The sequence below is a fragment of the Cherax quadricarinatus genome, chromosome 96 (genome assembly GCF_038502225.1).
Source record: "Cherax quadricarinatus isolate ZL_2023a chromosome 96, ASM3850222v1, whole genome shotgun sequence".
Classification (NCBI taxonomy): domain Eukaryota; kingdom Metazoa; phylum Arthropoda; class Malacostraca; order Decapoda; family Parastacidae; genus Cherax; species Cherax quadricarinatus.
Window position 1 is genome coordinate 12,649,416 of NC_091387.1, and position 13,775 is coordinate 12,663,190.

A 13,775-nucleotide genomic window follows, 5' to 3' on the forward strand; every position below is an offset into this window, starting at 1 on the left:
ATATCTTCAGTACTTCAAGAAGCACCAGTGTAAGACTACCAGGTTGTATCTTGCCAGACACTATATCTTCAGTACTTCAAGAAGCACCAGTGTAAGACTACCAGGTTGTGTCTTGCCAGACACTATATCTTCAGTACTTCAAGAAGCACCAGTGTAAGACTACCAGGTTGTGTCTTGCCAGACACTATATCTTCAGTACTTCAAGAAGCACCAGTGTAAGACTACCAGGTTGTGTCTTGCCAGACACTATATCTTCAGTACTTCAAGAAGCACCAGTGTAAGACTACCAGGTTGTGTCTTGCCAGACACTATATCTTCAGTACTTCAAGAAGCACCAGTGTAAGACTACCAGGTTGTGTCTTGCCAGACACTATATCTTCAGTACTTCAAGAAGCACCAGTGTAAGACTATCAGGTTGTGTCTTGCCAGACACTATATCTTCAGTACTTCAAGAAGCACCAGTGTAAGACTACCAGGTTGTATCTTGCCAGACACTATATCTTCAGTACTTCAAGAAGCACCAGTGTAAGACTATCAGGTTGTATCTTGCCAGACACTATATCTTCAGTACTTCAAGAAGCAGCAGTGTAAGACTATCAGGTTGTATCTTGCCAGACATCTTGCCAGACACTATATCTTCAGTACTTCAAGAAGCACCAGTGTAAGACTACCAGGTTGTGTCTTGCCAGACACTATATCTTCAGTACTTCAAGAAGCAGCAGTGTAAGTGTCTTGAACAACAACTGATATTGCAGACATATTTTATGGAAGACTACCAGGTTGTGTCTTGCCAGACACTATTTCTTCAGTACTTCAAGAAAGGCAACAGCTGTTCTTCGTGTGAATTTTTAACTAGCTATTACTAATTAAACAATTTTGATTTTGATATTGGGAATTCTATCTAAAAATGCATGGCAGTTAATTCTTTGAGGGTTTGTTTTATAGTTCTATGACTTTTAAGCTGGGGTCCAAGCTGTAGTACTACATCATGAGCTCAGCTTACTCAGATAAGCTGTGAGTAGTAAATTTGGGCCTAAATGTGAGAGAATGCATCTACGTGGTAAGTGTGCACCACATAAAACAAATCCTGCAGCATGCAGTGCATAATGAGAAAAAAGTGCAACTGTGTTTTTGGATTAAAACAGCAAATTTTTGGTGTATTTTCATATGTTTTTTTATGGTAGCATTCACTGTTTCTTGGTCTCATTTGATGGAATAGAAGATGTATTACAGAAATGAATTTGATGGATTTTAGTACTGAAAATAGCTTGAAATTGAGTTCAGAGTAGTAGAAATGTTCTGTTTTTGCTGATATTAGAGGATAAACAATGACATCACGTGTGCAGTACACGTCAGCTGGTGGGTTTAATGTGTGCTGCTGAATGCACTGATATTATTTATACCATTATTACAATATTGAATAAAAGTAACTTTTCTATTTTTTAGTGTGCATAAAAATAATTTGTGAATAAAAAATCAAAATGAAATTCATCTGTAAAGCCTACAAATGTAACTAATAAGTAGTAGAAATGTTAGTTTAGTGCCAGGTTGCCTGCACTGATTATTCTGGACCCTATTTTGAATTTTGTGTGAAATTGGCCATATTTCCAATTTCCAATCACTTTATTCAGAAGTTGAAATAGTTGAACTGGGCAATTTTATGTGTCACTAGATAACATGGAACACATACTAGTAAGTAGCTAAGAATTTGGTCTAGTGGAACTATGTAATTGGCCAAAAACATGACTCAAAGTGGGAAAAATTGCCAATGCATAAATATTTCTGACACAGCAAAATTTACAGGAGTATAACATCATCAATTCTTTATAAAATTATTTTATTTTATTACACTCAGAAAAAGATTCTCTATGATTTCCTAAGAAAAAAATATTTTTTTTAGACACTGTGGAGAATTTTCAGACTGGGAGTCTGAGCCCTCAAAGAGTCAATAAAAGAATACAGAAAAATTTGTTTAAACACAATAGCAAATAATAATAATAATAATCATAGTAACAATAATAATAATAATATTGTTGAGTGTATCTGCAGTGTTCTAGTACATATATGATAGTGTTTTAACAAATAATATTAACTTTAATAGTGCTCATAAGTAGGAAAAGTTTTGCCTAAATAAATCTTAACATGGGGATATGTTCATAAGGAAAACCATGTGTTCAGTGTCCAAAATAGTTAAACAAAAAATCATGAGACAGAGATGGGAGTATATAAGGAAGATTAACAATACTACCACTGTTGTATGACTAAAATATTTTCAATAAAATACCTATATTTAAAAAAATATGGAAAAACATAAAGAACATAAACTATATGAATGTTCTGAGTGTCTGAAATGTTTTAGTAAAAAAGGGAATCTTCAGACACATGTGAGAGTACATACAGGAGATAAACCATATCAATGTTCTGAATGTCTGAAATGTTTTAGTGTAAAAAGCAGTCTTGTGAAACATATGAGAGTACATACAGGAGATAAACCACATCAATGTTCTGAGTGTTTGAAATGTTTTAGTAGAAAAGACAGTCTTGTGATACACATGAGAGTACATACAGGAGATAAACCATATAAATGTTATGAGTGTCTGAAATGTTTTAATCAAAAAAGCCATCTTGTGACACACATGAGAGTACATATAGGAGATAAACCATATCAATGTTCTGAATGTCTGAAATGTTTTAATCAAAAAAGCCATCTTGTGAAACACATGAGAGTACATATAGGAGATAAACCATATCAATGTTCTGAGTGTCTGAAATGTTTTAGTGAAAAACGCAGTCTTTTGAAACATATGAGAGTACATACAGGAGATAAACCATATAAATGTTATGAGTGTCTGAAATGTTTTAATCAAAAAAGCCATCTTGTGACACACATGAGAGTACATATAGGAGATAAACCATATCAATGTTCTGAATGTCTGAAATGTTTTAATCAAAAAAGCCATCTTGTGATACACATGAGAGTACATACAGGAGATAAACCATATCAATGTTCTGAGTGTCTTAAATGTTTTAGTAGAAATTACAGTCTTGAGACACACATGAGAGTACATACAGGAGATAAACCATATCAGTGTTCTGAGTGTCTGAAATGTTTTAGCCAAAAAAGCCATCTTGTGAAACATATGAGAATACATACAGGAGATAAACCATATCAATGTTCTGAGTGTCTGAAATGTTTTAGTAGAAAAGACAGTCTTGTGACACACATGAGAGTACATACAGGAGATAAACCATGTCAATGATCTGAGTGTCTTGAATGTTTTAGTGAAAAAAGCAATTTTGTGACACACATGCGAGTACATACATGAGATAAACCACTTCAATGTTCTGAGTGTGTGAAATGTTTTAATAAAAAATGCAGTCTTGTGACACACATGAGAGTACATGCAGAAGATAAACCATATCAATGTTCTGAGTGTCTGAAATGTATTAGTGAAAAAAGCAATCTTGTGACACACATGAGAGTACATACAGGAGATAAATCACATCACTGTTCTGAGTGTGTGAAATGTTTTAATAAAAAAAAAGCAGTCTTGTGACATACATGAGATTACATACAGGAGATAAACCATATCAATGCTCTGAGTGTCTGAAATGTTTTAATAATAAAAAAAAAACAATCTTTTGACACACATGAGAGTTTACCTGGAGTTTACCTGGAGAGAGTTCAGGGGTCAATGCCCCCCCATGGCCCAGTCTGTGACCAGGTGTGAAGGCTTACTCAGCCCTGTAACAACTTCAGACAGTATTACTAAGGCTGGCTCCTTCTCAGGAAAATTAATGAATAGAAAAAGAACAAAAACTGACAAACATAAACACTTTATTATTTAGAAAATATAAAATATAAAACTCTTAAATATGAAATATTAATCCTACCTTAAAGAAAATGAAAAATGAAAAATATAAATGATATCTGAATTCAACGCTAATATATATATATATAAAACTTGGGTGTCTGGTGTTGGTGACACTAGCCATTGCCGATGATGGGGGGGTCGCAGGTGTTGGTGACAACCCACAAGCTCGTTCTTCACAGATTTTATAGCCTCAATAATCCATCCAGATTACAGGAAAGCAGGTTTTTTCCACTGCAATGATGAGGGGTTATATCCTGCTATTTGCATACACAAACAGGTAAGTGGATCAGAATTTGGGACGTCTCAGAACGTTAGTCCATCTCCTTCAATTCTATTCGTTGATTAGCAGGTGACCCTCTCTGTCATTTCAAGCTGTAAAGAGAGACAGATTACCCACTGCTTAAGAAATCACTCTCCATGGTAAGTACAATACCTAAAAGATGTGGTGATTATTAAAACTTTTAACCTATCAAGACTGAAAGGATTAAGTTAGATATTGGCCAAAAGTGAAGCTTTCAACCAAAAAGTCCACTTACAGTAGTGTTGGGAGCTGTGAGTCGAGTGATTTACTGCTTGACGGGAGCCCCACACGTCACCCTTCGGTGGGGGGGAAGAGGGAGGGGAAGGGATAGCAGGAGCAGGACTGACCCTACCTTAACAAGCAGCAGGCAGTCAAATTATCACTTTTGGGGAGGGGAAAAAAGGGGGGGGGAAATAGCGGGAGCTGGACTTACCCTACCTTAACAAGTAGCCGGCAGTGAAACTATTGTTATTATATACTCCCTCGCTACTCCTATCTCTTGAATTTATCCCTCACACTCCCCTATACCAAGACTTATAGTCAAAGATTGTAAGAAGAATAGGCGAGGAAAAAGCTCTAACATGTGGAAGTCCTGTAAGGCAACAAATCTTCTACTGACTGTCATGACTTAACCAGTCAGAGAAATAATTGAATGAACCATTGATATATACAATATGGAACTTAAAGACCTGTAGTGTCAAGAGGCGACTGTTGGTTCCCTTAAAAGTTTCTAGATATTTCAAAGGTTTGTGGTCCGTTTCTAAAATGAATTCTTTTCCCAGCAAATAAAATTTAAGTTTGGAGATACCCCACACAAGGGCTAAACATTCCTTTTCTATTGTGGAGTATCTTTCTGCAGGAAGGCGTTTCCAGCTTAGGAAGCATAGAGGGAAGGGAGTACCATCATGGTATTGTAGTAGCACTGTACCTAAGCCAGTATTGGAGGCATCAGTTCTCAAACAAAATGTTTTATTAATATCTGGAATCTTAAGTATAGGGTCTTTCGAAAAGATACTTTTAATCTCATTAAACTTTTCCCGAGCTACGTCGGAAAGTTCAAGAGGTTCCTTCACAGACTTTTTAAGGAAATCAGATAAGATGCCTGTAAGATCAGTAAGGTTCGGGATAAACCGTGCATAAAATTTTACAGAACCAAGAAAGCTACTCATGAGCTTCTTGGTTTTGGGGAATTTAAATTCTAATAAAGCTTTGATCTTACTGGGGAGAGGTTGCAGAAAGTTATTAGAAAGTATCAGTCCAAGATATCTAATCTTGTTATACCCAAGAAAGCATTTCTTCAGCTTGGCAGTGAGGCCATGTGAGCATAACTTACGCACAACTGATGTTAATGTTAGGATATGTTCACCCCACGTGGATGTCATTACGTAAATGTTATCAAAATAAACTGAAACATTTGGCATATTACCCAAGACCTTTCTCATCAGTCTCACGTAGATAGCACAGGCAGTTACCAAACCGAAGGGCATAGTTCTGTTCTGCATCAGTCCTTGGTGGGTAGGAAAAGCGGTGTACTGCTTAGAAGAAGGATCTAACATTACTTGATGATATGCCTGCGCAATATCAATCTCTGAAAAGAAGGAAGAGTCATAAAATTTGTGTAGATCGCTATCTATTAAGGGCATAGGCTCAGCATCCCACCAAGTTATAGCATTAAGGCCTCTGAAGTCAACAGCAAGTCTATATGAATTATCCTCCTTCTTAACCATGACTACTGGTGAGCAATATGCAGATACTGAAGGTTCAATGATCTTTAGTTTTAATAATTTGTCTACCTCTCGGACAAATGCATCCCTAAGGTGAACTGGAACTGGGTATAATTTTTGTTTGATAGGATTGTCCGTCACTAAGTCAATCTTATGCACTACCGTGGAGGTAACAGCTTGAATATCAGTAAAGACGTCTGAAAAGTTACTCACACATTGAAGTAGTTCATGTCTCTTAGGGTCATCCAAAGATTCATTAATATTAATGTTTGTTGCGCCCGAGTGGTCAAGAGTCACCAAGTCATGTAGTTCTTCATCATAGTCTAAGTTAGAGGTGTCAATTATGCACACCTTACACTCTTCAGTTGTCTTATCAAGTTCGTGTTGAAAAACTAAGTCAAAGTCATTCAAACAGTTGACCGAATTTCTTCGGTAATATTACTTAAGGATGTTGATATGATAAAGCTTAGGTTTCCCCTTGACTTCTATGAGGTAGTCAACTTTCCCACAAATTTTTAATACTTTATATGGACCTTTCCATGCTACTAATAATTTATTTGACTTGATAGGCAAAAGTACCAGAACTTCATCCCCTACTTTAAAACTTCTCCTCTGACTTTGGAATCAAAATATGTTTTGTACTGGTCCACTGACAAGCTTAAGTTTTTCGAAACTATGTCAGAGGTCTCCTCAAGTGTGGATCTAAGGTCAAGGAGAAACTGATAAGAAGACTGAACCTCAGCCTTTACTTCCTCATTAGTCCATAAGTCATGAAGGATGGACAATGGGCCTCTGGCCTGTCTACCATAGAGAAGTTCAAAAGGTGAAAACCCCAAAGAGTCACTGGGAACTTCTCTCATGGCAAACAAAGCACAGGGTAGATAATGATGCCACTCCTTAGGTTTAAGGCAGCAAAGTTTCCTTAAAATGGACTTGAGAATCAAATGCTGGTGCTCAATCCTCCCATTACAGCTGGGATGATAAGGTGTGGTGAAGAGAAGCTTCACTCCCAGAAGTTGGTATAGATGTTGCATTAAGTCAGATGTGAATTGTGTCCCACGGTCAGACAGAATTTCTCTAGGGATGCCAACTCTGGAGAAGATGGAGAAAAGGGCTTCAGCCACCTCTGTAGTAGTTATGGTCTTTAAGGGTACGGCTTCACGGAAACTCGAAGCATAATCAACTAATGTTAATATATATCTATGTCCCCCAGATGAAAGTGGAGATAAAGGACCAGCGATGTCAATAGCTACTCTTTCAAACGGTACCGTAAAGATTGGCATTTTGACCATAGGTACTCGCCTGGTACCTCGGGAGGATGACAGTTGGCAAACTTTACACGATCTACAGTAGGTAGTGATATCTGAGGACATTTTTGGCCAAAAATTGGTTTCCCTAATTTTATTTAATTTTTTACGATGCGAGAAATGTCCGGCCACTGGCAGGTCATGAGCCATTTTAAGAACAGTCTCTCTGCATTGACTTGGAACAACTAAGATGGAATAGTCTATCTCATCTGAATTTAATTTGAATACTGACTTGTACAAGATACCTTTTATATATTCAAATTTATATGAAAAGTTTTTCCTTTGGATAACTTGATTTTGTTAAGCGGCATTATAGCAATTCTGAAGAGAAGGGCAATTACGTTGTAAATTGACAAAGTAGTCCTTCGATATATCTAAAGGCTTAAAGTCAGAGATAATCAAAGGATGGACAGTAGGAGAAGCCTGGGCTTTGGTCTGAGCTCTAGTCAAGATATTTATAGTATCGGAGGTGATACCTTCACTTTCATCTAAAAACTGAACCGGTGATCCTAGTACCTCGCTTTCGAGAGTAGCATCACTGGTTTTTAATCCCACATGAATCTCATGAGACATTGTCTCATCTGAACTTTCGAGGGGCTTCTCTTACTCTACAGGAAGATCTAAAACACTTTTGTCCACCTTTGGTGATGAAAGGTCAACCTCAAAAGGAAGAATGGCACCTTTTACATTACCTATTAGTACGGAGCAAGAAGTGATGGGAGCTAGTACGGCTTCAGACCAACCTAATGTAAGAACGGATGGTAGGAAAAGTGTCCGTATGGCCCAAGTAGTCTGAAAGTATAGCAGAGGAATGAGTTTCTTTAAGGTTAGGGAACAGCTTATCAGAAATGACTATACATGTGCATCTAGTGTCTCGTAAAATGGTAGATACATTAAGTCCATTAACTGTTCCTGAACAGAAGGGTTCTTGGTCATTACAGTCTTTAAAACATCATCCAACTTTTTGGACCTTCTTAGAAGGACAATCTGGACGTTTATGTCCCTTAACACCACACAAATGACAAACAGGAATAAAAGAAGTCATTTTGCTTTCTACTAGAGGCTTTGATTTCTTAAGGCCTGATGAACCCTTGCCCTTAGGGTTTGATCCCTTTAGGTCTTTATAGGAATTGTGAGCCTGTGAGGGAAAAGTTCAATAGATAGGAGGAGAGAGGGAGTATATAGTAACAGTTTCATTGCCGGCTACTTGTTAAGGTAGGGTAAGTCAAGCTCCTGCTATTCCCACCTTTTTTCCCCTCCCCGAAAGTGATAGTTTCATTGCCAGCTACTTGTTAAGGTAGGGTAAGTCAAGCTTCCGCTTTTTTCTCCCACCCCGAAAGTGATAGTTTGACTGCCAGCTGCTTGTTAAGGTAGGGTCACTCTAGCTCCCGCTGTCCCTTCCCCTCCTTCTTCCCCCCCCCCCCCCGAAAGGTGACGTGTGGGGCTCTGGTCAAACAGTAAATCACTCGACTCACAGCTCCCAACACTACTGTAAGTACATGCCTGCCTTGTATTCTAGTGGATTTATTGGTTGAAAGCTTCACTTTTGACCAATAATAAACTTAGTCTTTTCAGCCTTGCTCTAAGTTGACTGTTGTAATAATCACCACGTCTCTTAGGTATTGTACTTATCATGGAGAGTGATTATTTAAGCAGTGGGTGTTACGTTGGTTTGTCCCTTATTACTTTGATAGTAAGGTTCTCACTACATGTTCTAGTGTGGGGTAGCTTTTACTTAATGGTCTTATTTGTCTAGGGGTAATACTTACATCATGGCTGATCATCCTGAGTGTCTCTGATACCCTTTCACCAGCCCTCTTCACAGGTTATGTAAACTACTACTATAAAAATATAACTGTATTCTCAATAGATATGAACAGAATATACAATTACAGCCTCACATTTTCAAAACAACGATCTACACACTGCATAGCTGTTCTCCCACATGGTGTACCTTATTAACTTTTGTCCTTCTCTCTTGACATAACTCTGGCTAACCAGTGTTTTGACACACTTTAGTCACCCTGGGTATGGTGGCCACAACTTAAATTATAAAAACTCACCTCTGGAGCACACATAATGCCCCAAAAGATAGAAGAAGGACCCAGAGATCCTGCCAGGTTGAAGGTCAGCCACAGAGAGAGGGAGTCAGTGAGAGGGAGAGAGAGAGAGAGACTGGCTAAGCTCCTCCCACCAAAACAAAAGACTGTTGCCAAGCACAATTCTCCAGTTACCACAATTCTACCACACCTTAATTTTACTTTTACAAAAAGAAATACAACTTTATAAACTACTTATTTAAATTGTGTGTTTATGTGTCTATAGTATAACCTATTATATTGAGAAAAATAGGCTTGACCCAGCTGCCTCTCAGTCATATGGTTGATCAGTCCTTCTGACATTTAGAGCAAAGTCCCCATCAATTCAATATAATTAGGTATTCCAGAGTAACTGTTACTTATAAATACATGTTGGGTCCTATAGCCCCATAACACCCCCACCTCCAGACATAGTCTCACAAAAGCTAGCCGTGTCCCTCAGGATACGGCTAGTAAAAAGTATATTGCTTAAGTCTGAAGGCGGTAAACAAGACTACTAGAAATGCTACATTTTCCCAGCACCATAACTACTCTTCACTTTACTGTTATTTACAAGAGATTGCAGAATTTTTTAGAAAAGCATTTTAACCATACCCATATACTCAAGTGTGTAACTATTTACAATGTTAGTTGCTTTTAAAAACAATACCCATTACAATGCAAGATTTGCACACAATGCCCACTGTGAAAGCCCGCACCAACAGGCCTGTGCCTCCGCTACGGTAATCCAGCAAGCAACTGGTACTCCAGGGTGGCATCTTCCTGATCAGGAGACGAGAGTAGAGCCAAACCCAGAGCAGTCAGGTGTACACCAGGCAGGAAACTTCACAAAAAATGTCAAGGTGTCTCTCACTTGGTGGCCAAACCAAACAGTGAGACTTCCAGTCAACACTCACGATCCTGAACATGGTCAGGCACTCAAGCCCATCTTCCGAGGTCCCACTCCACACAGATCCTCCAAACTTATGAAGAGGAGGCTGTCATAGAACATGGAGGGGTCCAAGGGACCACAAAGGCAAATCGTCGGGCCGTTTTGTACATAGAGCACACCAAGACACAACATCACATACCTTCCTGAACGTCTCATGTTACCGAAGGTTGTCAACCACTGCCTCAACTCACATTCACGTACACCCTGACCCTCGTCACACTTTTGGCTCCGACTCGACTCCTTTACAGTCAGACGGCTGGTAGAGAGTACTCAGGCTCGCCGAGAGTTCACCACTGCAAAAACAACAAGGTCAGCACATGACAAACACTATGTACAAAGTACGCACCATGCATCTACATGAAACATCTAGAGAGAGCATCAACAACCACATTCTCTGAGCCTTTTATATATTTAACTTTCAAATTAAAAGGCTGTAGGAACAAAGCCCATCTTAAGAGTCTTTGATTGTGGTTTCTCATTCTTTGCAAAAACCTCAGAGGGTTATGGTCACTATACACTATTACAGGATGTGGGGAAGCACTGATATAAACTTCAAATTTCTGCACAGCTAACACCAAAGCCAAAGCCTCTTTCTCTACAGTTGCATAACCACATTGATGCTTTTTTAATTTGGCTGAATGGTAACAAACTGGCTGAAGGCTATCTCTCTCATCACCTTGCAACAACACTGCACCTACCCCTACATCACTAGCATCCACTTGTAGAGAGAAGGGGCATTCAAACTCAGGACTTTTCAAGATAGGAGCATTCCCTAATAACATTTTCACATTTTCAAAAGCCCTGTCACACTTGCTGTCCCAGTTGAATTGAACTTTGGGACTGGTCAAAGTTGTCAGTGGTGACGTTACCTAGGAGAGGTTGGGGCAGAATCGTCTGTAATAACCCACCATGCCCAGGAACCTCATCATTGCCTTCCGATTCTGTGGTCTAGGAAAATTTATAATGGCCTCCACCTTAGCATGAATTGGGGCAACTTTTCCCTGACCAACTACATATCCTAAGAATTGTACACTGGCTTGGCCAAACTCACTTTTGCTCAAATTGATGGTTAGTTTGGCTTGGGATAGACATTCAAACAACTTTTGTAATCTTACCAAGTGAGTTTCCCACTGGTTACTGAATACCACAATATCATCTAGATAGGCCCGCACACCATCCAACCTCCTTATGACAGTATTTATACGATGCTGGAAGGTGGCAGGAGCACTTTTTAACCCAAAAGGAAGAACATTATATTGAAATAACCCATCTGGAGTGACGAAGGCTGAAATTTCCTTGGCTCGCTGGGTGAGGGGTATCTGATAATAACCTTTAAGTAAGTCCAGTTTGCTCACAAACTTTGCCCCTCCCACAGCATCAATCACATCATCCATACGTGGCAAAGGGTAACAGTCAGCCTTCATTACTTCATTTACTCTGCGATAGTCAGTGCACATACGCATAGATCCATCAGGCATGGAGATGCCCACTGACTCTCGCTAGGCACTACAAACTGGTTTTGAAGGAGGAATTTCACTTCTTCCTCCATGTGAAGTTGTTTTGTTGGGTTCATGCGGTAAGGAGCCTGCTTTATTGGAACAGCTTCCCCGACATCCACATCATGGGGAGGCAATTTACTTACTTTGGGTACATCCCCAAACATATCTGGAAATTTTTGGAGTAGCTGAACCAAGTCACAGGCTCCCTGTACACTGAGTCCCTTCATGTGTGCCAAGGGATTTTGCAAGATGGCTGAATTGCACAGCCTTACTTCTGTTGTTACAGGAAGTTTTTCAGTATCGTCACACTCAACTTGAATAGCGGCAACTCCTGCCCTAGAATGGTATTTTTTCAACCTGTTAATGTGCATAGTCCTTTCTGATTTGCGACGGCCAGGCATCTTAATTACATAATTGGGGCCAGACCTGCCTGTGATGACAAAGGGTCCATCAAATCGTGCAGCCAAGGCATGTCCCGGAACCGGCTCCAAAGCTAACACTTCCTCTCCAACACTGAAGGAGCGAGGGGCTGCCCTTTGGTCGTACCGCTGCTTCATGGCCCTCTGACTAGCTTTGAGATTGTCTGCTGCCATCTGTCTCGCCTGGTCCAACCGTTTCCTGAAAAAGAGAACATCTTCCGGCGGGAAAGCCTCATTTTCACCACCTAGCCAATGCTCCTTGAGAATAGTCAGTGGTCCCCTCACGGGATGACCATAGACAAGCTCGAAAGGGCTGAAACTGAGAGATTCTTGGGTGCTTTCCCGCACGGCAAACAAGAGAAAAGGGATACCCTCATCCCAATCACTAGTGTTATTCATACAATAAGCTCGCATCATTGTCTTAAGAGTTTGATGAAATCTCTCTATCACTCCCTGAGACTGAGGGTGATAGGCAGTTGAAAATTTGGGCTGTACATCTAACCCCTTTAACACATTCCTAAATAATTTCGAGGTAAAGTTAGACCCTTGATCTGTTTGTACCTCCCGAGGAAAGCCAACATGGGAAAAGAACTTCATCAAAGCCCTTAAGACCACTCGAGCGGTTATCTTGCGTAGAGGGATTGCTTCTGGGTACCTGGTAGTGGAGCAAATTATTGTTAGTAAATAATTATTTCCCATTCTGGTCCTTGGGAGTGGGCCAACGACATCCACTACCAGCTTGCTGAAGGGTTCACCTGGTGCTGAAATCGGCTGAAGGGGAACAGGTTTAATGCTTTGATTAGGTTTCCCTATAATTTGGCAGGCATGAGAGGTCTTTATATTATCTCCCACCGTCTCCCACAGCCGAGGCCAGAAGAAGTGCCTGGAAACCCTGGATACTGTTTTAGCAATACCTAGGTGTCCACCTAGAGGTGTGTCATGCACTAAGCTAAGAACATGGTTTCTATAAGGCTCAGGCACCACGACCTGGTGACAAAAACTTGGCTCTCCTTCTACTGGTACTGCAACCGAAGGTGCCTTCTTCATGAGTATACCTTTCCTGAAATAGAAGCATTTATTTAAACGTAAAGATTCCTCCTCAGTCACAGCCGAGGCTCTGATCGACTTAAGTGTGTCATCACACCCCTGTGCAGCAATTAGCTGCATCATAGTAGGCCCAATCTCCCTCACACTACTACCTTGATCTCTGCACTGATTAGACTCAACTCGGGTTGTGGTATCCTTTTCTTTAGTTGACTGCAGTTCAACATCAGAAAATAGAGTTTCCAAACCTATGTCCTCACCATCCTCATGAGAAATATAAGGATTTCCCTTGGTATCCTGGTCACGAGACATACTTCGTGTGATGGCACCAACAGGAAAAAGGTCTGGCAGGGTCTCCCTAGCCTTCTTGTCCCAAACTTTGGGGCCTGGTTGCCCCCATACTAGTGGTTCTTCACTGTCTAACAGGCCCATAACATTATTCCCTAATAAGAGGTCGACCCCTTCGAAGGGAATTTCATCTGAGATACCTACAGGGAGATAGCCAACTTGGTATGCAAATTCTACCCATAATTTGTGTACTGGTGTCCTTATGGTTGAACCCGTAATACCCTTCAA

The 13,775-nt window shown here is 40.0% G+C and overlaps 1 protein-coding gene and 1 long non-coding RNA gene across 2 annotated transcripts in view; one reads left to right on the forward strand and one right to left on the reverse strand.

Annotated features, from left to right (window-relative positions):
• Positions 1-13,775, reverse strand: part of LOC138855485 (uncharacterized) — a 562,399-nt gene that overhangs the window by 250,387 nt on the left and 298,237 nt on the right. The gene's annotated exons all lie outside the window — the stretch shown is intronic.
• Positions 610-3,650, forward strand: LOC138855481 (zinc finger protein 84-like). The gene has a single exon (XM_070105084.1). It carries the CDS (start codon positions 2,301-2,303, stop codon positions 3,258-3,260), a length of 960 nt encoding a protein of 319 aa, XP_069961185.1. The 5' UTR covers positions 610-2,300; the 3' UTR covers positions 3,261-3,650.

Excerpts from the sequence above, each read along its gene's own strand:
- LOC138855481 (XM_070105084.1), top strand. The coding sequence starts at position 2,301 with ATGGAAAAACATAAAGAACATAAACTATATGAATGTTCTGAGTGTCTG.